This window comes from Tenebrio molitor, chromosome 4 (genome assembly GCF_963966145.1).
Source record: "Tenebrio molitor chromosome 4, icTenMoli1.1, whole genome shotgun sequence".
NCBI lineage: Eukaryota > Metazoa > Arthropoda > Insecta > Coleoptera > Tenebrionidae > Tenebrio > Tenebrio molitor.
Genome location: NC_091049.1, coordinates 8,533,168 through 8,560,092, shown reverse-complemented (window position 1 = coordinate 8,560,092; position 26,925 = coordinate 8,533,168). Strand labels below are relative to the sequence as shown.

Genomic DNA, 26,925 nt, shown 5'->3' with positions numbered 1-26,925 from the left:
ACACTTAAACTTCATTTTTTTTAAAATGCTAATTTGATTATTGCAAAGACTCGTTGAAATAGAGCCGTGTTAGCACAGTATTATACAAAAGAAAATAGAAAAAAGAGGCGTTTTCCAATTGTTCGTAGGAACTGCACAACATTAATTTTTTGACCTACTGTACATCCTTGGGAACACGAAATAATGATACTTTTTTAATGTTTTTTTGGCTTATATAGCCACTTTTGCACATAGGCACAAAACACGTTTTCATGACTGATGTAGCGATTTGAATTACTTCCAGGACGAAAATAATAACTAATGAAATACAATGAAAATTGCGGGATAAGTGCAGTTTAGGCGCGAAACTAATGGAAGAGCGAGACTCCTTATAGCTATCTTTCATAACTTGTCTGTCTCGCACACCGTCGAGCACTCGCATGCCGTGATTTAACATAGCGAGCTAGTGTTGTCGGAATACCTGTCTATATATATTACCGTGGTGGTAGCCAAAGAACAGCAAAATGTTTGCACTATTTTCAGTTTTTGTTCAATATCTCCTAAGATATGAGTCTCACAGAAAAAGTTGAAGTTACCTTTTTTAAACTAGATTAAATTCTCTACAGTTTGAGGCCCAAGCGAACTTTGTGCATGCAGCAGTTTCCGAGATAGAGCTCTTCAAAAATTGGGTATTTTTTCCAAGAAGTGAAATTTTTTTGTTTACGTCTCTTATTTTATTAAAAATCGTCAAAAATACTCGCCCCATGAGAAAAGTCATGGGCAATGAACTTGAAGTGTATTTATTTAGCTTTAAATTGAGATGTGACGGGCAGCTGCAGGTCCAATGCTTCTCTCAAAAGTGGCATATAACCGAAAACCTCTAAAGATGGAATTTGGGAAAAATAAATGAAAACAAGTTTTCAGCGCATCAAACATCACGTATAGGGCCTAAACCGATCAAATAAGTTATTTTAACGTAATTTAGTATGTGTGGTTAACAACTTGAAGAGAGTCTGTGAAGTTGGTAGAGAAATACTGCCCTCAGCGCCAGACGTGTTCTGGTTCTGATTGTATGGAAAATCATCGAACACCCCAAGTATGCTCGTTTGGAACGGGTTCATGGAGCAGGTGACAAGTGGTCTTGATTTTGATCGACCAAGAATTATTTTCCTCTCATTCATTGGCGCGCTTTAATTTGAGCTCCGGCGGGTACATGTCCTGGCATATAGGTACAAATATGTTTATCATGAACCCCATTTTTACGGTCCACTGTGCTAGCTCACTGCTGGAGATTCCACGCACATGTGCCAGTCCACCGTAGCTTTTCATAAACCACATCAGCAATCAAATCTGACCATAGGCCGGGCCAAAATTTATCGGATCGGCGGATTGTAAAATTTTGTTCTATGAATATCTTAAACTCAGTTGGATCCATCCGCTGTTCTAGAGCCATCATATCTTGCAAATATAAGTGGACACTCTTTGTGAAGAAATAGTGACCAACTGAATGAAAACAAGGTAGCATTTTATCGATAGTATACAGGTGAAGGTTCTTAATCACCCTGACGCTCTGCCTGGATGAATAGTTTTACGGGAGTAGACGTGTAAAAATATTGGTCCCACAGCTTTGATTACCTTCCAAATTATGCAATGCAGTTTTGAATTTGGCTCTTAGGCTTTGGTAAGTCCTATTTTCCTTTACAAACAAGATGAGAGACCTCGCACTCTTACGTAGCTTATTCTCAGTTTCGGCTCTTTCTTTCCCAGTCAAGTCTACCTCATCCAAAATAATGCTAGCCAATATCAGATTAGTCAAAATGTGTGCTTGTACAGCTCAGCATCTTGTCTAGGCCTGTGATCTGTATAAATAGTCATAAATAGCGCTTTCAAGCAACTCCCTGCCATTATTGCACCGATACAACCCATGAATGACATGAGGAGATGGAACTCTCCAAGCCTCACAACCACGCAGCTTAACTCCCTCAACAATATCTCTGGCCTTAAAGAATAGTGGTTGATCAAAAGTAACGAAGCAGGTTTTTTGAAAATGACCTTTACTTCTCTCACTGGCTTCAAAATGTGATATGAACACTGTATCGTAATCAGTAGGTGGGGTGCGGATAAATGAGAGGAAAATAATTTTTGAGCCATAAAAGTCAAGACCACTTGTCACCTGCTTAGTGAACTCGTTTGAAAGGAGCATACTTGGGGTAGTTGATGATTTTCCATACAATCAGAACAAGTCTGGCGCTGAGGGCAGTATTTCTCCACCGACTTCAAAGACTCCCTTCAAGTTGTTAACCACACATACTAAATTACGTTAAAATAACTTATTTGATCGGTTTAGGCCCTATACGTGATGTTTGATGCGCTGAAAACTTGTTTTCATTTATTTTTCCCAAATTCCCTTTTTCGAGGTTTTCGGTTATATGTCACTTTTTAGAGAAGCATTGAACCTGCAGCTGCCCATCAGATCTCAGTTTAAAGCTAAATGAATACGCTTCAAGTTCATTGCCCTTGATTTTTCTCATGGGGCGGGTATTTTTGACGATATTTAAAAAAAAGAGAAATAAACAAAAAAATTTCACTTCGTGGAGAAAATACCCAATTTTTGAAGAGCTGTATCTCGGAAACTGCTGGACGCACAAAGTTTGCTTAGGCCTCAAACTGAAGTGAATTTAATCTAGTTTAAAAAAGATAAGTTCACCCTTTTCTGTTAGACTCATATCTTCAAAGATATTGAGCAAAAACTGAAAATAGTGCGAAAATTTTGCTGTTCTTCGGCTACCACGCAGCGCGCACAAGTTTTTCGAAGTTGCAAATTTGGTTTTTTACTCTTGGCTGAGGTCCAAAAAACATATTAAAAAATCAGAACTACATGACCTTTTGCAAGGTCGAATGTTTATATTGACTGGACTAATGTGTATGCTGTGAGTCGTAAAGTGTTGATAACGCAGTTCATTTGACAGTTGGAGTTGACACTGACAGCAATGATGGAAACATGTTCAACAAGGGTGTAAATCGCTTTACAATCGCTTGATCACGATTACAGTTAACCGATTGGAGTGTTGAACGCCCCTATTGTCTTATTGTCACTGCCAAAATGAATGAATTTCCAAAACGGAGTAAAGCATCAATAAGCAAGCAGACGAAGCAGCACATTTTAATAAAGGCTTTCAACAAAATAAAACAAATTACTTACTCATGGAGATAATGGAAACGTAAATACGTAAAGTGAAAAATTGTAGAAGCAGTGGCGGATGTTTTTTCGGTAAATCCTAATCTAAAATAAAACTCTCCCTAAGTGCTGTACAGGCTTTAGTCCCAGAAGTATGTACAAAATTTTAAATGAAGAACAAGAGCTAGGTTTATGGGAAACTTTAGCATGCATGACATATCCCCAATTATTGTTAATTTGGTTGAAGATTCCGATTCGGACTTAGAAAACATCGACGCTGACGAAGATGAGTAGCAAAATGTAAAATTATTTCATTGTTACGTTCAACTGCCTTTTCGTATTTGTTTTGTGCAACTTTGCTTTTTTTTCAAAATAATTAAACAAGTTTAATTTCACTATACTTTGATTGGGACCAGTTTTGACAGAACAAATAACGTGACCCATAACCTAACTTTTTAAAAGCCCAAATTCGCGGTAAAAAGATGTGTTCACAAGACAAAAGTTACAAAATTTGGTAACTCTAGTTCGTCATTATAAAAGTGAATTGATTATAGAGTAAGCTTCGATTTTATTATGAAGCTGGTAACATAACATTTTTAAAGGCACAGCAGTGACCTTGGTCAACACAATACACGTGTTTAAACGTCTATTACCAACCGTTAATAGAGAAAAAATATTAATCACAACCTACTCTAATTTCGAATTTATTTGAAGGCACGGTATAAGAGAAAGTAGGCTCGATCCTGGTTCCTAGGAGAATTTTTTAGAGTTAAATTTGAGTTGGCAGACTGGTTGCCACTGTTATAGAGGTCAGTCAAAGTAACCAACCTTAAGCATTTCAAATTACTTTTGAAAATTCTAGTTACACACAACATGAAAAACGTTATTTCCCTAAAAGTTCGAAATATAAGGAGCAATTTATTTTTGACACGATAACTAGTACATATTATTTTCACTCTAGAGACATTTTGTTACTGAGCAATTTTATTTAAACGCAGATAATAACAGTGCAGCCAATAGATCAGATCCATACCCCACCCATTTTATCAGCTATTAAGATAAACAAACCGGCAAGGTTATGTTGTAAACGTGAAACCTGTGCTCTGAACAATACCGGCCTGATAACAGACGAGATTTCTGGACTTACAGTTATACACTGCCGCTCAAAAAATTCCGGACACCTACAAAACTGTTATTGTGGTACATGAAAAATCATGAAATCTCTTAAATTGTGTTTAAATAAGTAACACCATCTTTACAATGAAAAAACGAAATGAAGAAAAGTTAAATTAACAAAAATAATGGAATATTTGATCAATTAACATGAAATTAAGACCTACAATAACACTACTAATTCAACATTAATAACGGGTATTACCACCGCGAGCTCTGATAGCGTCTCTTAATAGTATATTATATACCAAGGTGGAGAAGTTCATGATTATAGCCAGAGCGCCAAGATTAGAGCCCGAGGCGCGCCGAGGGTTGTAAGGCGCGAAGGCTATAAGGGACTTCTCCACCGTGGTTTATATACTATTTTTTTCACTACTAGATACGTTAAAACCCTTTCTGATAATAATAATTAATCAAATTATTTTGTCGGATGCGACGGGTCCGAGTTGTCATTTCTTGACAGTTGGTATGAAAATCGTCTACGTTAACCAATGAAATAGACGACAATCTTTCGTTGCTAGGTGATGGTTGTTCCATTATTCACCACTGGTTAATAATGAAAAATTATTTACCTGTCACTGAGCCAACGTAGAAAAACGAAACTTCTCGGTGTTCTATGACAACCGATAACGCTAGACTTTATTACTAGTAGTGAAAAAACATTTGGCATACTTTGAATGAGAGTATTTGAGCACATTCTTCCTCCAGAGCCACTCTTAAGCCATTCAACGTCTCCGGTCGGAGTTGGCGACGTCTCACTCTTTTGCCAAGAAAATCCCAGACGTGCTCTATTGGATTCAAGTCGGGACTATTGGTTGGTCACGGAAGAAGTCGTATACCAACTTGTTCCAAATATCCAACGATAATTCTCGCCATGTGCGGGCGAGCATTGTCATCCATAAAAAGAAAATTCTCGCCAATAAATGACGCATAGGGAACCACATGAGATTCTACACATTCCAGGATGTACCTATGTACCGTCATTGCGCCATTTTCAACAAACACCAAATCGGTGTGGGCCTCTAAAGATATACCAGCCCAGATCATACTACTGCCTCCATTATATCCACTACTGGGAGATATGCAGCATTGACTGTATCGCTCCCCTGGTTTTCGCCACACCTTCTTACAACCGTCTGGTGATCTAGGATTAAATCTGGATTCATCTGTGAAGAGCACGTTCTTCCATTCGTTTACACATCTGACTTGCTTGCCAGATTACAATGTCCTTTTGCAGCTTACGCAGATGACGTAAAAATCTTTAGTTGATCCAATGAATGTAGATATTAACAAGCTACAAATTGATTTAAATTTTGTGACTGAATGGAGTGATCAGTGGTGTTTACCCTTGAATCTGGACAAATGTTCCGTCGTGTATCTTGGTTTCAACAATCCAAAAAAATTATATCAACTTGGAAACCGAGACATCACTGCAGTTGAAAATCAAAATGATCTGGCCGTCCTCGTTAATAACAAGTTGAATTGGGGCAACCAGAGCGCCAAAGCCGCTAGAAGGGCTTCTGGGGCTCCATTTAGAGTATGCAATATCAGTTTGGAGACCCTATCATGTGAAGGATATACATATGCTTAACCGAGTACAATATGGCCGACAGGCTTTAAACATAAGCCCTACAGAGAGAGGTTAAAGATTCTACAATTGCCTGAATTAGAAGTCAGATATGATAGAGCAGATATGATCCAGATATATAGATAAACACACAATATATAGCCCGGTGACACCTCGGAGTTCATAGACATGCAAACGGACCCCCGACTACGAGGACACCAATACAAGCTTAAGAAAGAGAAATTTAAGACATCTTCTCGACAATATTTCCTAACAAACCGCGCATTTGAAACCTGGAACAAATTAGATAACACAGTCGTTAACAGCGCTAATGTTTGTGCTTTTAAGAAGCAATATGACAAAACGCAGGAATAAATCAGTACACAATTGTCCAATACCTACACAGAATTAATGAATTATACAACCATTAAGTTGCTAAATAGGTTTGTCTCAGCAACAATTTAAATCAATAATCAAGGCAGAATATAGCCTAAGGGAGTCCGTTTCGGCTCAGGGACGCGAGGGTCGCAGGTTCGATTCCGACCCAGGGCGAAATTAAAAAAAAAAGAGGCTATATTCTGTCTCGTGATTCGGAAGTCACGTTAAGCCATTGGTCCCGGTCTATTGAGTTGGTCATCATGCCCCTCATAGATTTGTAAACCAGTCCTATAGACTGTGTAACAAATTTTCAATAACCAGGATGGAGCCAACTCTAATATACTTTTACGGGGTGATCAAGAAGGACTGTTTAAGTTGGTAATGCTGAATTTTATTTTTAAATGGTACAACTGGAGACTTTATGAAATAAATGCAAACAAATCTAAATAGTTAGTTATAACATACCAGGTGTCCATTCTCAAAGTCGAACATAAGCAATTAACATTGTGCATTCAATTTATAGGCATTATGCTATTATTTTTATACATCACACATTAAAGAATTAATAATAATAAAGTAATTAACATTTTAAAAGCAGTTTTTATTATAAAATTCTTAATAAAAAAAAAGCAAAGAAACTAAAGAAAAAGGTAAAATTACAATAAATATTCAAATAACCCCCCGTTTTGAAATAAGCAATACCCCAATCTGTTATAAAAAGCATTTCTTACATTAGCCAACTGCCTTTCAGTAATTAACGCACACTCGGCAGTTATTGCTTCTCTCAAAGAATTAATATCTGGGTGGCGTCTTTTGTAAATTTTGCTTTTAAGGTGGCCCCACAAGAAAAAGTCGCAAGGTGCTAAATCAGGAGAAGTTGCTGGCCAATTTATAGCACCACCTCTACCAATCCAACAATTTGGAAATGAATCATTTAAAAAATTTCCTAAAACTCCTAGGCCGAAATGCGCGGGACAGCCATCTTGTTGGAACCAGATTTCCTGATTTTCTCTTGCAACTTCTTCCAATGCAGGTCCTACCTTAGTTACTAATAAATCTAAATAAGTTGCTGAATTTAAATTTCCCTCTATTTCAAATGGACCAATAATATTGTTATTAAAAATCCCAGCCCAGATATTAATTTTTTGAGGATACTGAGTTCGAGTAGAAATATTAACTCTAGGGTTTTCCTGAGCCCAATATCGCGTGTTTTGAACATTTGGTTCGTTATTTAACGTAAAAGTGCATTCGTCTGTAAAGCAAATTGCCGACAGAAAGCGACGATCATTGTTAGCACGCTCCTGCATTTCACAACAGAAGGCACTCCTACTTTCTTCGTCAACAGCAAATATCTCTTGATGGCACTGTGCCTTGTAGGGATGATATTTATATTTTCTGAGGATAGTCTGTATCCGCGATTTGCATAAACCTACTTCAAGGGAAATTTGCCTTAAACTGGATGTTGGGTCCAAATTTACCATCGCCAAAACACGTTCTTCTGTGCGGTCAACTATTTGTCTATTTCCTGCGATATAATTATTGTTTTTGAATATTTTCTCTTACTAATACAAAATATTATTACTTACCACCCCTAGCTTCTGATTCTAAAGAAATATTTGCACATCCTTCAAATTTTTGTACAAATTTGTGAATAGTACTAACAGAAGGTATAGGTCTGGTATGAAACTTTACGGCAAACAAATCTCTAACTCTCCGCAAACTAACGCCACTGTAAAAGGTTTTTACCATAAAAATTCGTTCTTCATTGGAGTAACAATTCATTTTTCGCTTGACTTGAACCAACAAATTTCAAATTTTTTACAAATGCTGTCAAATTTGAAAATCATGGCATGTCATATTTAAAAATCGCAAAGTTTTAAATTAGCATATTAAAATAAAAATACCACCTTTAATCTTAATACTGGTATCATTTCAAGCGCAATAATTTTATCTTTCTATTGATACCATTACCTTACCTGTAAGTTCAATTGGCGAGCAGGAATCAGCAAAAACGTTCAATTCAATGTTAATTGCCTATGTTCGAGTTTGAGAACGGACAGGGGGTATAATCTGTTTCCAAATCAAAAATCCACCACCTGTTAAATTATGTTAGCAGAAAAAAAGAAATCCCTAGAATGTTTCATTTTTTTTGGGTTGGCCCAACCTCCCGCCAAAATTTGACATTGAACTGTTGAGTTTATTTACGTAACACAAAAGAATCATTATGTACAAAAAGGTGGTAAACTCCGTCCAGCGAGAGATTGGGAGAGTTTAAATTGTAGGCTTGTAACCCAACACAACAAAATGCACTAGAGTACAATACAAAAAAAAATTAAAAATAAATTATTGTGGTGGTAACTTTGAAATAATTTCGTGGGCATTGTAATCCTACGCCAATTTATGCTGTCACAGCAAATTGTCAAATTTCGGCTGTTGTCGTTGCCGCTGTCATTTTGAATCGTCAACACCGTGTGTGGTTTATTTGCTCTTTCATCTTCAAGTGAGGTATTTTGTTGTGTTTAAAACTTCTTAATTATTTGGAATAAGTTAGTTTGTTGGTTTGTATTGACTAAGTTCTGTATTGTTAACCTCCAAGTAATGTGTGTTTTGTTCGTTATTTCTTGCTTAACTATTTTTTTTTTGTGGTGTTTATTTAGTTGTTTCTGTTCTATAAGTTCCCTATTACCCCTGTTTACCTTCGAGTGCCTTTTTTAAGTGATATTTCCATTTAAAAACATGAATCCCTTTAGTGATATCATGAACAATATCTAGACTGATGCAAAGGTATGAAGATAATATTTTTAATTTAATTATATTGCTTTAAAACTGTTTTGTAGGCAACCCGAAGCTATTTGACTGTAGCTGGCAACCCAGCAGCCCAGAGGATGATGCAAGTGCTTATTCATTTTTCATAAATGAAAAACTTACAACTGAAAGTCCACTGGAGGTTGCTTTTCATACCTTATAACACAGAATAGTATTATATCATAATTTTATTGACATCATCCTTGATTAGGTCAGATTAGTCAAGGGTTAAAAGTATTTTTCTTAAAGATCACTGCGAGATGCTCAGGAGTTAGCAAAAACACAGTGTCAAAGTGTGAAGGTGGTCCAACTAAAACATCATCAAGAAAGTTGACGACGCAGCATCCCAGAAGAGTTACAGCAGACTTGCATTGCAATATTAAGCAAGAAGTTCAGCTTGTACTCAATGATATGGTGCAGAGCAGTAAGACAAGGGTTGTGTACTGTAAAGATAGTTTTTTTTTCAATGGAATATTTCTTTTTTTAAATTTTCAGTCTTCTACCGCCACAGGTTCTTCTGATGTTTATTCAATAAGTAAAGTTAATATTCTAAAATATATTTTAATAAGACAAATTGAATTCAGACTGGCGCACGATATTCGGTCATTCAGACAAACGTCTGCAGGAAGTCTCAGGATTTAATTTAAATTAACCTTGACGATCTCGTTGTCCATTTTTGTTTTATGTTTATATTATCTACGTATTATGTCTTAAGGATACTCGGCAGCACTGTCCATAATTCAGAAATTTAATTTGAAATTAATCACTTACTGCAGGTGAAAACAAGAACGTATTTGATTTTATTTATTTGAAAAATTAAATACAGGCATCCTTCAACCCAAGGAATTGTTTTATTTTAACTCCTAGCCCCCTGAGAAGTTTCCCAAATTTTGCTTCACGAACTAATCTTCCGCTATTTTGAACACAACAATTTCGTAGACATTTCACGACCAGCAAAATTAAGTCGTTTGATTTCGCATTGATATAAAATTGATATATAAACGATCTTGGTGGTTGAAGTTTTACTTTTAAATATTCTTGACGCAAGTAGTTATCAAGAGTAGGTACACGTCTTCGTGTAAAATACTGCAACTGTAATATTTTCATTCATTTTATCTCTTATTCGTTAAGGTACTTCATTAATTAGAGCATAATTTCAGAGCACAAAATGTTACTGCTTGAAGGATATATTTCAAATTTTACGCGCGCTAGGTACTACTTTCTCTGCGTAGAATTTAGTGATTTTTATGTCAACCAATCTCTCGCTGGACAAACTATAGCTATTATAATTTATTTTTCACTCTAGAAACATTTTGATAATTAATTTTCAAATTGCACCATTAATTTTTTTTTGCTCGGTTTTATAGATTTTTATTTTGAATATGAAAATGTAAACAACCATGCTCATACATAGAAACAAAAAGAAGAAATGAAAAAATAATGTAATTTAAAAAAAAATCAAGCAGTCACATTAAACAGTAATAAAAGTGCACTTTAATTTTGCAAAGTTACTAAGAGAACTATGGACATTCAAAACAATGTCTATTTGACACCGGCCGATAACAGAGATGATTCAGTAAGAAGAATCGTAGCAATATGTGAACAAATACCATCAGAAATTTTATTAAACGCCGCAATGGGCGTCAGTGGAAGGTGTCGAATATGTCTTAGCGAGAATGGAGGTAATTTCGAACATTTGCTATGGTTACTTGATTTTTGGAAATTCAATTTTTTTTATTAAAAACAAATTCTTGATTTTTTATTTTAATGTTTGTGTATTCAGAAGATAAACATCTATCAGAATAAAGATAAAAAAATATACAGTGCAACTTAAAAAAACAAAGTTAGCTGCGGTCTGTCAAAAAATATAATATATAATATGACGTATATTTAATAAAATCGGATAAAAAATAAGGAAGTTTAGCACCAAGGATTTTTCATAATACACCCGGTATTTGTCTAGACAAATTCCCGAATGAACAATTCAAACAAACATTCGGAACAACATCACAAAACGGATTAAAGGTTAGTTTATATTCATCGTGGCACTTTTCCTGCAACAATTTACCTGTTATATTCCAAATTGTTTTCACACTGTAGTCAATATCATTGCTGGAGTCGTTTCTAAAACGATTTTTTTTGTTGGACACTGTCAGAATTTGAGAATTTTCTCCTATGTGAACGGATTTTGATAAATGTCACAACTTGTATTCAACTCGTTCGTGTGTAAATTGGGCCTTTTTTGGCACTCCTGAGCCCACGCGTGACAAAAAAAAACCCAATTTACACACAAACTCGTCAAATAAACTACTATTTAAATCCATTTCGGAAAACGTCAAAATAATTTTCTGACATTTTGTTCATTAATTTATGTTACCAACAAAAACAAAAGCCTTGTCAACGTTGGTTTTCACCGGAAGGGAGATATTTGGCGGCGGAAGACGCATTTTCTGACCATGACTAGATTTTTTCGCGATATTCGGCACACTATTGGTCAATATCAACTGTTTTCATAACATGAGGGAATTTGTCATTGAAATATTTTAATATCCAATGTTACTTTCCTTTTAATATTGGTAAATAACCAATGGTCACCATAATATGCCTGAATAAATTTAATAAAAGTTGTCATCGTATAGCCCGCAACTATTAATACAAATTTATTATTGGGCGGAAGTCGTAAAGCAAACAACAAATGGTGGTTCTAAAAAGAACCGAGTTTAATACAACGAAAGCAAATAATAACAAAGCGAAACACAAACAAAACTCAAAGAAAGGAGAATTAAAGGAGATGCTCAAAATGTCCACCATTCATTTCGAGACACAGTTGTGCACGCCGTAGTAAGTTTAATTTAGAGCCCCTGACCATTTCAGGTGTAATTGTTCCAAAAGCTTCTTGTAATCTGTTTCGAAGATCCTCCTCGTTATGAATGGGTCGGTTGTGAACAACGTTTTTCACATACCCCCATAAGAAAAAATTCAGAGGATTGAGATCCGGAGATCGTGCAGGCCAGTGGCGTGGACCACCTCGTCCGATCCAACGATTAGGATACATTCGATTCAAAATACCTTGCACATTGCGACTGAAATGGGGTGGTGCCCCGTCATGTTGGAACCACTGATTTACGAGAAAAATCAATGGAATATTTTCAAGTACATAAATGAGCTAGTTCCATGTTTAAAAAGTTTGCGTACACTGCTCCTGTTAAACGCATAGGGAATTCAAAAGGTCCGATCTGAAAATAAAGAATACCTAAACACGCTTTCTTTATTTTTTACAATCTTGACTTACCACTGAATCTCCCACTAGTCCTGACCATAAATTTACGGAAAATCATGCAAATTTCGATGGTTGAAACATCCCTGCCGACCAAAACTTGATTCGTCCGAAAACAAGATCCGTGAAATAAAATTTTCGTCTTCTGCCGCTTTATTAAGCAACCAAACACAAAATTTTCTTCGAGCAGGGTAATCTTCTGGTTCGAGATGTTGCACCCGAGTATAGTGGAAAGGATGAAGTCGGTTCTCATTCAAAACGCGATGTACCGATCTGCTGGAGATATCTACCTCTTGGGCAATTTCTCTTATACTCCTAGTTCCATCTTCTTCAATGATATTCAGTATTGCCTCTTCATTAGCCAAGGTCCGTGCGGTTCGTGCACCTCCGCCAATTTCATTTCGATTCGGCAAAACTTTCCCTGTTTCTTGAGCCCTAGCAAGTACTCTCAAAATTGTTTTGTGATCAGGAGAAGGTCGGTCAGGAAAACGATCAGAGAAAATTCTTGCTGCCTCCCTAGCGTTCCGTCCGCTTTCTCCAAAGGTAATAATCAACATCTCAACATAATCGGCAGCTGAATACATCTCGGCAGAGTTTTGCAACACGATTTCAGATCTTGAGAAAACACAATGACAAATTTAAATGTTTAAATTGTCAACATGACACAAACATCTGTCAAAAAAAGCAGTGGACCATTTAATTATAAAAAGTTTCGCGCGGTTCGATAATATTCGATTGTGTAGCGACCGTCCTCGATGGTATTCTCGTCTGATTAGTCAATTTCGCAATGTCTTTTCTCGCTTATTTTGAGAGTAAAAAAAAATATAGTTTTTAATTTACGTTTCAGCGTAATCCACGAATTTGCCAGTCTTCTGTGAGGCGTCAGTCCTGCCAATCCCTGTATATCACTCTAATACAGACATTTTATTATCCAGTTCTTTAAACTGTGCGGCATAGTACAGTCGCGATCAATAAATTTTGGACATCATTTTTCTGTCATATAAAAAAATTGCTCTAAATCATGCTTTATTGAAATTGTCACATGAATGATGAAATTGTCAAATTTATCTACGGGGTGATCAAATAGGACTGTTTAAGTTGGTAACACTGAATTGTATTTTAAATCGCATAACAGGAGTAACTTTCGGTTGTTGATGGCTTGTCGTTATTAATGCTATACCTACATCAGATATTTGTCAAATAAACCAACAAAACATATCCGGTTGCAGTGTTATAAATAACCGAATTAAAAAATTTTCGTAATTGTACTGCCAACTTAAACAGTCCTTCTTGATCACCTGGTACAATTTGTTGATATGAACGATGACAAAATATTAACTTTATTTATTCATTTTCTATTTTTTATTAATTAAAATCTCGTTCTATTCCATTTGTCTGATTTTTAAAACTTCTTGAATGTTTTGTCGGTAAATCTGACACACATTTTCAAAATTGACACAACAATCAAAATTAAGGTTATTAATACATAAAGGTCGTTTTAGAATGTATGACAGCGCGATGACACTAGTGTCCAAAATTTATTGATCGCAATAGTACCTAATAAGTTCTTTTATCTAATCCCGTGGGATAAATGACACTTATCCCACTCATTTGAGTGGAATAAGGAACTTCATTACCGGACGCATTTCATTACTCCACTCAGTGGGATAAGTGAGCTTCATTACCCCACTCAGTGGGATAAGTAAGTTATTATTCCACTGAGTGGTGTAATGAAACTGGCGGAAATAAATAAGATTTACCTTTTTTTTTTAATTCGGGGCGGTCTTAGATAAAATTTTGTACATAACACGTGGGCTAAAGCATATTACAGGAAACTCGTGTGATTACAGATGAACTCGGGCTAACGCCCTCGTCATCTGCAATCTTCACACTCGAATCCTGTAATATTGCTTTTATCCCACTAATTGTGTAAATAACTATTAAAAAAAAAATAAAAATGTAGTCCACTGTTGGACATTTGTCTGCCTAAAATCGCATTGGTTTTGATTTTTTTTTTAATTCAACGTCCCACGTTTAAATTTTTTCTTTAAACCATTATTATTTCGCAGTATTTCAAAAAAAAAAATACGGATATGCCACAATACATTTATTTTTATGTTTTAATTTTTTTGAGAAAACTACTCATTTTAACGAAAAACTTTATTTAGGTTTTAAGCCACATTTTTCATATCATAAGGAATTCACCCCGAAATTTTTTCCCAACCAATTACTAACACCCCGTATATATTTTTTTAATTATATTTATAAATTTGCGGTGTTTGGAAACGGACAAACATCTTAAAGGTTTGTTGAAATTCTTGTTATATTTGTTCCTTGTTTGTGTTAACAAAGATTGATCGGGAGATTCTCACTAAAATTAGAACTGTGTACAGGATGAGGTGGGTTCTGATGGGGTTTTCAGATTTTTATTTGGTGATCATGTTTGAGCTGAAGTACCTACCGGCTGAATGTGCCTTTTTTCATGGGTTAGTAATGTTGGGTGATTCAAAATGATTGGGGATGAGTATGCCAACTATGTACGAAAATTTATGTGGCAACTGTGTGGGTAGGATAGAGCTAACATTTCTTTGACAGTTTATAGTTGCGCAATTTTGAAAATTGTCAAATCAATGTGCAATGGTATAAAAAAAATATCAAATGCACGCTTATGAAATGTCATTCAAATGTCAACTCTACCCCACCCACATAGTTGCCATACTTATCCAGAATCATTTTGAATCACCCAATACTATTGTTGGTTATTCTGCTGTCAAATATTTTTTAATGTGATAGTTGACATAAACAACGCGTACTCACCTATTTGACACTTATTTATTAATATACAGCATTGACGATTGTTTCAAATTCGGACTGTCTATGAAAATCTGACAATCTGACATTTTAGTCAGCAATATTGTGATTTGTGATTTTATACAGGCTGTTTGAAAAAAAACGCCTCAACCCATAACTTTTTTACTTATTACCCGATTTCAATGAACAAAAAAACCAAAGATATGGTTTTTCATGCGCTACAAAACAGCCATAAAATATATTTTTTTGGTGTTATCTTCAATAGTTAACGATAGTCAACTTTTTTTTTTAAATGGGCACATGTAATTTTTTTAGGCACAGTCTGGTAAGGTTTTTTTTCTGAATCTAATGATGTATTGAAAGTTATCATTTGGTCCATAGTTAACTAAAAAAAATAATTTTTTTTTTGTGGTTCAGCTTATTATGAAATTTTTAAGAGTCCCGTGAAAAACAATCGGAATACAAAGTGCGGTAAATGTCATCCAAACGTCAGCTTAGAAATTTTCATCTACTTTTTTAAACTTTTTTTATTTAAGTATAAAATAACAACATTGTCATTCATGCAGGATTTTCCAAGAAAATAATAATAAAACACCTCAAGATTGCACATGAAAATTTTCAAACTGACACTTGACATTTGTTGCTATTTGTATTCCAATTGTTTTTCACGGCTTACACGAAAATTTTATAACAAGCTGAACCACAATTGTTTTATTTTTTTTTTCACTTAGCTGTGGACCACATGATAACTTTTAATACTCATTAGATTCAGAAAAAAAAAACTCTCCCAGATTAAGTTTAAAAAATTACGTGTCCATTTAAAAAAAAAAGTTAACTATCGTTAGCTATTGAAAATAACGCAAAAAAAATTATGGCTGCTTCGTAGCGCATGAAAAACCATATCTTTGGTTTTTTTGTTCATTGAAATCGGATAACAAATAAAAAAGTTATGGGTTGAGGCATTTTTTTATCAAACAGCCTGTATAGGTTATATCGGGCGTTCAAATGAAATCCTGGGCTGAGTAGGCGTTGGAAAAATTAAACCGTTTAGAACAGTGTAAAGTTTGAATTTCCCGCCGTTTGACACAAATGACATTTGTTTATGTTTAATCGGGACATAATTGAACATGTTTGTTTTCAGCAAAGGGTGCCTTTAGATATTTGCTTCGAGAATAGGAATCGTTACGTTATTCTATTTTTGATGTAAAACATTGCAAAGAAAGAAAAAAAAGAAAAAATTTTTGGCTCTAAATTTTAGGTTAACTGTCAACATGCTCCAATTAATCTACACTTTAAAAAAGCACAACAATTGACGGTTTCCAACGCCTTCCCAGCCCAGGATTTCATTTGAACGCACGATAATTGAATTGCACTAAATCAGTTACGGATTTGACAACAAGACGAATATTTAACAACGAAACGTCATATGACAGGACCTGACGCCAACCTAATAAAAAATATTGTGGTCTGCTGCGTGTTTACAACAACGGCTAATATACAGGGTGTTTTCGAAGTTGAGGCGTTCCTTTTAACATGTGATGGTATGCATTGTTCTAAAGAGTTTTAGCCAAAATCACCTTAGTAAAATGTGTACGGCAATGAAGATACAATAAGTTAATTTTTTTGAAAATTTTGAAACCGGTCCTTCCCAAATTTACGCTGATTTGTTAGAAATTAGAATTGACAAACAAAATCAAATGAGCATGAACATTAATCAAAAATATTGTCAGAGTTGTCATCTAATTAGTCGGAATGGCTTATCATTACGAAAATTATAACCTCACAGATATGTTGCTAATGTATGGGGCAATGTTATCAAAATGCAGCCGCGGTGTCCAGAGAGTACGCAGAGCGATTTCCGGAAAGACACCATCCTAGGCCACGTCAGTTTTTAATCTAGTACAGCGGAGAAATAGACACGACTCAAAATTTTATAAAACAATAAAAACATACAATCAATTATCTCCGTTAATACAAACATTTTACTAAGAAGATTTAGGCTAAAATTCTTAAAAATGATGTATAGTACCTCGTGTTACAAGGATCGCTTCAACTTCGAAAACACCCTGTATAAAATGTGAAAATGACGTTTTGTACGCCAATGTGTTAATGAAGATGTAACACTGCCGTCTGTCTCAGTGGATGTAAGGTTTTTTTATACGGTAAAAGGTGATCAAGAAGGACTGTTTGGGTTGGTAATACAATTAAGAACATTTTTTATTCGGCTATTTGCAACACTGCAACCGTATATGTTTTGTTGGTTTGAGAGCGTTTTTAAATTCATCGATGGATCAATCGGTGGAATCAGTTTTCTACCAAAAGGTTGTTATATTACTGTTAGATTTATGTTGAGCTTAAGAAAACACGTTTCTTTATTCACCAAAAATTTCATGTTGGGCTCAACTAAAATTCACCTTTCCCATCTACAATGGGAGTTGGTTGTTTGGTGGACGAATAGTGGGGGAAATGTCAAAATAGTTTGTCGAAGTCAAACTGTCAATGTCAAAGCAAAGCGAGGGAAAAACTGGAAAAGTGCAACATTATTCACGTATCCTCTAATTTTTTCATGAGTCTTTCTTCTGTTTAAAATAATTTCTTCATCAGAGGAAGTTAATAAATCATCATCTGATGAATCTTCCAAAGGGATTGTAATCCGTTTTCCAATATTATGGTCCCAAGAAGACTAATGTCGCACATATTTATTCATATAATAATGATAGTCGCCGAAAATGAAAAAATATTTAGGTTATGTTTACACTTCAGGTGTCATGACATCAGCACCAGTCAGCACAGTCATCAGTTTTCCATCAAATCCGTTTCCCTATTCATCACATTTTTACACAACATAAATATTCAACACAAAAAAAACTTATGATTGACAGTCCACCAATGTTGAAATTCACCGCAAAAAGTTGATGAATTTAAAAACGCTACCTTTATTTGACAGACATCTGACGTAGCGACAAAACGGTAGGTTACGAGAATAAAAAATAACGGTAAAAAGAAATTAAACTTGAAATACAGAACAATTATCGAAAAATTAACTAAAGGAAATGCTCGAAGTGTCCCTCATTTTGCTCCAAACATAAAATAACTCTTTTTTTAGGCTCTCGAACAGATTCTCCAACATGTTTAATTTAATTTGAAATGTCAGATGTTACTTATCAATGATGCACCTATCAGTGTCAAGCCGTCAACAACCGGAAGTTACTTCAGTTGTAGATAGGTACCATTTAAAAATAAAATTCAGCGTTACCAACCCAACGGTTCTTCTTGATCACCTTACACACTCACAATTTAAGTGTGTATTGTATTGAATTTACCGAGATTTAACAGTAGTCCCAACTATCAAACTTAGGAACATACAGGGTCATTATAAATGATTGTCCCATCCCACACAAATTTTGGATGTGCCGCCTGCTTCGCAACGATTTCCACTACCGCCACCTATCGGCGATGCTAGTCTCACTCATGTTATCAAGCTTGCCGCACATTCAATTTAGTCACCAACGCTCGCCAATGCCAACTACGATGGTACAATCATTTATAATGACCCTGTTCATTTTCTAATAGTTTTGTGTCAAATAAAAATAATGGGTGACTATTAAAATTTTCACTTGTAGTTGGCTTTGAACGAGTTTTTATTTTTTCAGTTACTTTAGACACACGCAAGAACTAACGACAAATGTCAGTCAGTACAATTAAAACATAGTTTTGAAATGTCAAACTTGTCAGTGTCTAAGGTGCAACGGAAAACAAAGAATCCATAGCCAACCCTAAGTGAAAATTTTAATAGTCAACCGTTATATTGCTTATGACAAGCGTCTCTTTTTTCGTAATTTTTTGTTTTCTATTTTATTATTTCTGTACTTTTTACCCTATTTGAGACTGATGTCTCTGTCACAATAGTGTTAATGGTAATGTTAATGTTAGTGTTAGCCAGAATGTTATTCTTCAGAACATTGGTGAAACGTTCAACCGTTCACAATAATGGTGATGGTGATGTTAATGTTAGAAACGATGTTAAGAGATCCAGAAAATGTCTGGTTTTTTAACATCTTTGTTAACATCTACCAATCACCATCGAGAATTTCACGCACGCGCAGGCGCAGTGACAGTTCACACCACCTTGACAGCTGTAAGAGTAATATTCCGTTAACATTATTGTGAACACTAGACTACTAACATCACCATTGCCTACTCCACTAACATTATAACATTACCACTAACATTAACACTATTGTGACAGACCCATGACACTCGACGATGCGATAAGCTTGTCTTCCATCGTTTCCTTTTTTGCGTAGAAACTTCTTAGAGGCCAATCGATGAACCAATAAGTCAAGGTATTAATTAGGTACTGTCATGTTGTTCTTATGGAATTTTACCAGTTATTTAAAAATATTTGGGGCGTTTGATGTTTGTTTATTAATTGAGCGTTTCCGATAAATACTTCTGAAAACAAACACTTTATCCTCACAGTCGCATAAAATATTCATTTGTTTTTCATTTCCAATAATTGTTTATTTGCTTGGTGAAACGAGGGGGTTGTCAAGTTCTGATTTTATCAAAACGATTAATCAAGATGACCACCTCGTCGGCGGTGGTTTCGACCGACATGTTCGAGATGTTGTCTCCGGTGTTGTATGTGAGTCGGATTTTTTGTCTTCAGCCGTTGAAGTGGACGAAGATGAACTATGGATATGTCATTACTAAGTCTGCGGCTTATACGGCTTACAGCAATGTGGTTATCGTCTTTTTTGGTATGTCGCCGAGATACACATTTTATGTAAATTTTTTTATGTCCGATCGGGCGATTTTTGCCTACTTATGGACTAGTTTTTAGGGCGTAATTCAGTATATTATAGCCCCGGGCTGTAATAGTATATTTCAAACCAAGGTAAGAAAGTGGTTTCTTGCAGACCGCAGGCAAAGATTATAAACCGAGTCGTAGACGAGGTTTGTAAGTGCCTAAGGTCTGCAAGGACACTTTCTTAACAAGGTTTGAATACAATTTTTTTCCCTACCGGCACAACTTTGTTGAAAAAAGTCAAAAAAGATGGTTATATTCGTGATTAAAACGAAAATTTTGAGAATTGAATAGTAGGCTGTGTTATTTGTTTAATTAACTTGTCATCGCATTTGAAGATTTGAGGTTTGTTCGAAAATTTGATATAAACAGGGTAAAGTAATCTACCTACCTAGCTTATCTGTTTATTTTCCAGATTATATGATTGACCTACCAACTTACTTCATTGAATTGGCTTTCATTTATCAATAACTTATTTCACTTTTGACACTTTTGACATTTGTATTTTGGTACAGTTTTACCATAAACATTTCATGATTAACTTTCTTACCTTAGCGAGAAAGTTGAATTTTCTCACCTCAAATGAGGTACATATCCACAGCCTACATTTCTAACCGGTAGAGAGAACAAGTTTTTGCCGCCCTTGTTTATGCCGTTACTACAGTAATAACAATAACTGGCTTATTTCACCTTATTTCAAAATTGAATCTACCTAAATTATTATAAAATTCAAAACTTCGACCGGACATAAAATTTTGTATGTACCACGGGCATAATTAGCGTTTGTGACCCTAGCGTATTATGGTCACGCCGCGGGCCACAAACGCCTTCATTACGCCCTTAATACATAGGTAAATAGCTATTTTCACATTCCATACGTCTCTAATTTAATGCCTTTTAATAAATCGTTACAGGTAGGTGATAAAAATAAGAAAACAAATTTGACTTCACTTACATTTTTCGTTTCGTTCTTTCATGAACTACAAATTTTTTTTAATCCATAAAAAAATCAACATCTACGTCGTAGCAAACATTTTTTGAAAATTTTTTAGCCCCTTTTTCTCGAAAAATATCAACATTTGTATAAGGCATTATTGTCTCAACCGTTACCTACTGTGGAGTTCTACCACTGGTTAAAATATCTGCACAACTTTCAAAATCACCCTGTACACCCTTTTTCTCTCCATTACATTTTCGTCACTTTGAATCCTTATCTATTCTACTCCATATATTAAAATTTTTCTGTCCTGTAACGGATGACCCCGTCAAACAACAAACCGTTATTTTATTCTTCAATTAACATTCTTAGTCATTTTTTTATATCTTACTTTTTTTGTTTTTTTTTTTCTTTCCTTAAAAGGGTAATCAGGGAATTTATCCTCTCGCTTTATTCATTTTCTCTGCCGTTTCTCTCCACTTTTTAGTTTACTTTGTTTTTTATATTTTCACTTAACTCATTTATGCTTCTTTATAAACCTTCTACATCTAATTCGTTTATTTTTTTATTGTTGCGTTATTTGCAGTTGTTTCTTTTAGTGCTTTTACCGTAATTACACATAATCACAAGAATTTCTTAATACAATATTTTTTCTCCCTCGTCAATACCAAGACGAACAGATCTAGACGAAATAATCATCCTTGCATCACTCCTTCAATATTTTCCCGACATTTCACCTTGATTTTGTTTTTATTTCTTCTCTACTTCAATGTTTTTTACATTATTACACTTATTATTTGGTTCATTTCTCCTTAAACCTTCCCACTTTTTGTAATTTGTTCTTTATATTTATTTTTTTCACTTCAAATTTGGTCATAACACACTCAAACACTTTTTTTCTTCTTTTCTCGTTCCACTTCCTGTTTCTTCATTGTTTTTCACCGCACTCAACTAATCTCCAAATGCAGTGGTCGCCAGCATCTGCGGCCTCTCACAAGTCTACCAACTGGAGGTCGTCTACTTGATCAGGATGGCCAACAGCACCGAACGCTACGTAACCTTCTCGGACGTGAGCGTCGTCCTATTCCCCAGTTTCTTCGGCGTACTAATGACCACTTTCAAAATCGACAACTACATCGACTACTACAACCAACTTAGAAAAGTGAAAAGTCCCCACTTTCGACGTTCCAAACATTTTCAAAACTATCATTTCAGATTGACACTCTGCTCCAGAAGAACCCACCAAAATCGAAAAAATACCGAGTCGTCCTTGTCACAACCGTATTCTTCACCGCCGTCATTCTCATCTTTGACTTCGTGTTGTGGGTCCAACTGACTTGTCCCTACGGTGGTATCCTTTCCATCGTTGCTTCTTATCTACCCTATTACACGTGCTACTGTTTCACCGTCGTGATGGAGCTAGTCTATTGGCAGTTTGTCCACACGATCAAAACTAAAATAATGTTGTTGAACAACACCCTTCGCGAAGCTATTGAAGATTGCAGTGTCGACAACTTCATGAGAATTGACAGGAAGAAAATAAATAATGTTGTCGACACGTTGAAGATTCACGATTTGAAAAAGCAAAATAAACCGATCAAGAAGAGTAAGCGAGATTGTAAATCACGGGTCTCGTTTCGCCGCAAATGACACCATCTCCATTTTCAGCTCCCAACCTCCAGCAAATTGGCGACTTGATCTGCGCCTATGAGACACTAACCGAAGCCGCAAACTCGGTTAACGACTGCTACGGCCTAGTCATACTGGTAATGATCAAATTAAATGAAACTAAATTATTGTTGGTTGGCTTTCAGATCGTGATCCTCGGCTGCTTGATCCACTTGCTGGTTACTCCCTACGCCCTCTACGGCCTCGTATTAAACACAGGTGACAGGATGTTTATCGTGTCTCAGTCGATATGGATGTTTGGGCACGTTCTTCGTCTTTTGTTAATTGTCGAACCTTGTCACGGTTGTTTGATCGAAGTGAGTTTGTTTATCCACCATTTTGTTGTTGTGAAAATATTGTTTCAGCAAGCCAACACTTCGGCATTGATTTGTAGACTGATGTGTATGGAAATGGACAAACAAGTTAAAAAATCGCTCAAATTTTTCTTCTTGTGTTTGTCTCAGCGTAAGATTGAGTTTACGGCGTTCGGCTTAACAAAAATTAATCGAGAGTTACTCACAGGAGTTAGTATCGTTGGTGCGGGGTAATTCGACATTTTGACGAGATTTTTCAGATCGCTGGGGCCGTCACCACTTACTTGGTCATCTTGTTCCAGTTCAATTGACTTCTACATTTCATTTGTACTGTCACGTCAGATTTTTCAGTGGTACCAACCTAAATCGAAATTTCAAAAGTCAAACATAACTTCTGTCAAAAAGAAATAAATAAATTTTATGACAAGTTGAACCTTCGAATTGATCCAAATATGAATCATTATTACATGACAAACCACTTTTTTTACTAAAAGAACAAACAATAAATGTTTTTCTTTGCACCTGCACCAGAGATTTGCACCCATAGATAAAATGGGTGTTGGTCAGTAGCGCGCCGCGGTCAGTTTACCCTTTGCTAGAAGTTTGACGGCCCCAAAAGGTACAGGACACTTGCGCGCAAATGAGGGATTAAGATAATAAAATACAGCTATACCGTTAAACAGGTAGGACTACTTTTTGCCCTTTGCATTGCACATGTTTCTTTTCATTTTGCTATTCTTAGTAAAATCTGTAGGTAAATTCGGGTTGTTTTGTGGAATTCTGAAATTTGAGAAAATCTTCAGGGGGTGGATAAATACAATAAATAAAATTCGAAATATGTATAGGAAGCGTTACAAATATGTAACCAATTTAATTAAGTTCTACATGTAAGAATAATGCTATCTACCGATTTGATTTTGTAAAAAGTGTTTGTTACCAATATAGCAAGAAATAATATAAATATTTCCCCTAACATTTCAGTGTTTTATATAAATCTGTTACCTAGGTGCGATTCGCAGGTAAACTCACCGCCGCGCGCGACTGACCAAAAGCCTATTACTACTTGGCGCGCAACTGTCCTGTAGGATTAAGCCCACCCGTAGATTTTTCTGACCGCGGCGCGCAAGTGACCCATGCCCGATAAAATAAAATACTATAGGTAGAATGCAAAGTGGGTGCCACGACCGGCTGTATAATAACCGGCCTGTTCATTTCATTAAAAAAGCATTGCGAAAATGTTTCGGAGAAAGAGCCAATTTTCGCCGATGAGGGCGCCACAGTACGGGCGGTTCTAATGAATAAAAATGCGTAAAAATATGTTTAGACATGATTTTAGAGTTAAGATTGAGTACAGTAAGTTCATATTTTCTTTCTAAAACAATACTGAATACAATTGTATTTTTGTATTTTTGATTTTAAATTCGAATGTCATTTGAACGAGACAAACTCTCGGTGACAAAAAGCGCCCGTAAACTAGCGCTCTGCGGGGATCACTCAAATTACACTTTTGAACAGGCCGGTTCTAATACAGAGACTAATACAGACTAATACAGAGACTACATTAAAAAGCACAGGGGACGGTCAGAACGCGCATGCGTCGGTAATAACCGGTAAATTTAAATGTTAAGTTGTCATACATACTTCATTATACGGGGTCATTATAAATGTTTGTAACAACTAGTGGGCGTAGCGGCGCACCTAAAGCATAGCGCACAGCCACTTACGATGGTACAATAATTTATAACGACCCCGTATTTTCCTTTCTTTTTTTTACGATTAACAGGTCTTTTAATAGTATAAATCCAAATATTTACATCTCATCATCTTATCTTTAAATTTTAAAATGATTGAGCTAATAGGGAAAGTGGAATAAAACGAGTATATTTTGATATTTGTGATATTTATCAGTAGGTTCGATTAATGCTCATAAAGAAGAACCTACAAGCATACCGAGATCGAGTCGAGTAAACACGGTGATTTTCGCTCCGCAATCAACCCAAAAATTTGGCCGTTGCGAGCAGAAATAAAAACCAAAACTCAGTGGTGACAGTGAAAGTAGTAAAAGACGATAGTGTTAGTGGAAGGACTAGAGGAAGAAGAAAAGAACCAAACGAATGAACGTAAAGTTTACTGTATAAATCGGTAGCAGAACCGTATCGTAAAGTGACCGGCAAGAAACAAAAAAGTAGATAAGCTTTTTCTCGTGCGAAGAAAAAAAAAATTGGAAGAAAACCCCTTACCGCTCTGACATAGGCAACACATATAGCAAGAAAACGTTAGAAGGTGCTGCATAAGACCAAATGAAAAAACAAGAAGAGAGTGACGTCGAAGGGTACTCAACAGACGATAGCCGGAAAAGACAAAGAGAGGAAGAAGAGAACAACGAAATAAAGAAGAAAAGCAAGAAGACAGTCAGAACACCGCCGAAGAACAAGAGAAGCGACACTGAAATGGAAGACCTGAAAAACATGATGCAAAAACTCATGGAAGAAGTGAAGGAGATCCGAAAAGAAAACCACAAATATCATGAGATACTAGACAAGCTCGCTGAAGAAAACAAAGAGATAAAGAGAGAAAACAATGAAATGAAGACCAAAATGCAATACATGGAAGATAAACTAGAACAAATGGAAAGACACCAGAAAAAGAACAACATAGTAATTTATGGAATGGAATTGACGAAAGAAAAAAATGAAACGTTGGAGAAAAAACTAGAAGAGTGGATCAAAAATAACCTGGGGATAGACGTCGAGATTGAAAGTGTATACAAAATCAATAAGGAAATGTACGTGGGACAAGTGAGTAAATATGAGAAAAAGATAGAAATAATGAAGAAAAAATCATGCTTAAGGGAAAACGAGAATAAAAAGATCTTTATAACAAATGACCTCACCAAAAAAGAACGAGATATACAAGGATGGATACGGGAAGAGGCAAATGCAGAAAAAGAAAAAGGCAATAAAGTAAGAATCGGCTACAAGAAACTAACAATAAACGAAAAAATATGGACATGGAACAGCAAGACATACCGACTGGAAGAACAAAAAGAACAAGTCAAGAGACCTCAAGATTCAAAAAACTAGATAAACATATACACGGAAATCAGAAAATGGAAAAGACACGGCACGGAAAAGGAACACGAAATAAGGAAAACTCAAGGAATTATTGGAAATTAGCAACATGGAACATAAGAGGACTAAGTGGAAAGGAGAACGAACTAATAGAAGAATGCCAAAAAATAAAAGTAGACATTCTGGGAATCACGGAAACAAAGAAAAAAGGACAAGGATCAATAGAAGTAGGAAACGGATATTACCTAATTTACAGCGGAGTACCGACAAATGAAAGAGCAAAAGCGGGAGTGGGTTGCCTGATAAACGAGAAATGGAGAAAGAAAATACTAGGATGGACATACATATCAGAGAGAATAATAAAAGTTGAGGCGAAGAATGGAGAAAACCCAATAACAATAATAATAACGTATGGGCCAAACGAAGACGAAAAAACAGAAGAAAAAGATAAATTCTGGGAAGAAATGAATTTAGCTGTGGAAAAAAGTAATGGAACAGTATTCGTCATAGGGGACCTAAACGGAAGAGTTGGAAAAAAAGATAATACCACAATGGAAGTAATAGGAAAACATGGAGAAAATATAAGAAATGGAAATGGACGGAGATTAATAGAACATTGCATAGAAAACGATTTAATCATAGCAAACACCTTTTATACACACAAAGAAATAAATAAAATAACAAGAGAAGTACAAAGCAGATCAGAAAAATCAATTATAGATTATATAATAGTAGAAAGGAACAAAAGAACAATGATAAAAGACGCTAAGGTCCAAAGAGGACCTGAAATCTATAGCGACCATTACATGTTAGTAGCGAAAATAGCAGACGGAACGAAACAAGATACAGAAAAAAGAGCAAGGAATAAATCGAAACCATGCCATGAAGCTACAAAAACGTATAAGCTACAAGAAAAAGAGCAAGCTGAAAGATACAAAGAATATGTAGAAGAAAAAA

General features: G+C 35.6%; 1 protein-coding gene across 2 annotated transcripts in view; it reads left to right on the top strand.

Moving 5' to 3' along the window:
- LOC138129030 (gustatory receptor for sugar taste 43a-like) overlaps window positions 1-26,204 on the top strand; it is a 34,895-nt gene extending 8,691 nt beyond the window's left edge. Inside the window, exons 1-7 of one of the 2 annotated variants that reach the window (XM_069045288.1) lie at window positions 16,122-19,931; window positions 21,884-22,077; window positions 22,131-22,521; window positions 22,584-22,681; window positions 22,730-22,900; window positions 22,949-23,107; window positions 23,158-26,204. In XM_069045288.1, coding sequence (XP_068901389.1) covers window positions 19,754-19,931; window positions 21,884-22,077; window positions 22,131-22,521; window positions 22,584-22,681; window positions 22,730-22,900; window positions 22,949-23,107; window positions 23,158-23,208 — 1,242 coding nt within the window. In that variant the 5' untranslated portion in view covers window positions 16,122-19,753 and the 3' untranslated portion in view covers window positions 23,209-26,204. Of the gene's footprint in view, window positions 1-16,121; window positions 19,932-21,883; window positions 22,078-22,130; window positions 22,522-22,583; window positions 22,682-22,729; window positions 22,901-22,948; window positions 23,108-23,157 lie in introns of those variants that run through there. The other variant, XM_069045287.1, reaches the window with a different exon arrangement.
- The last annotated feature ends 721 nt before the right edge of the window (window positions 26,205-26,925 follow it).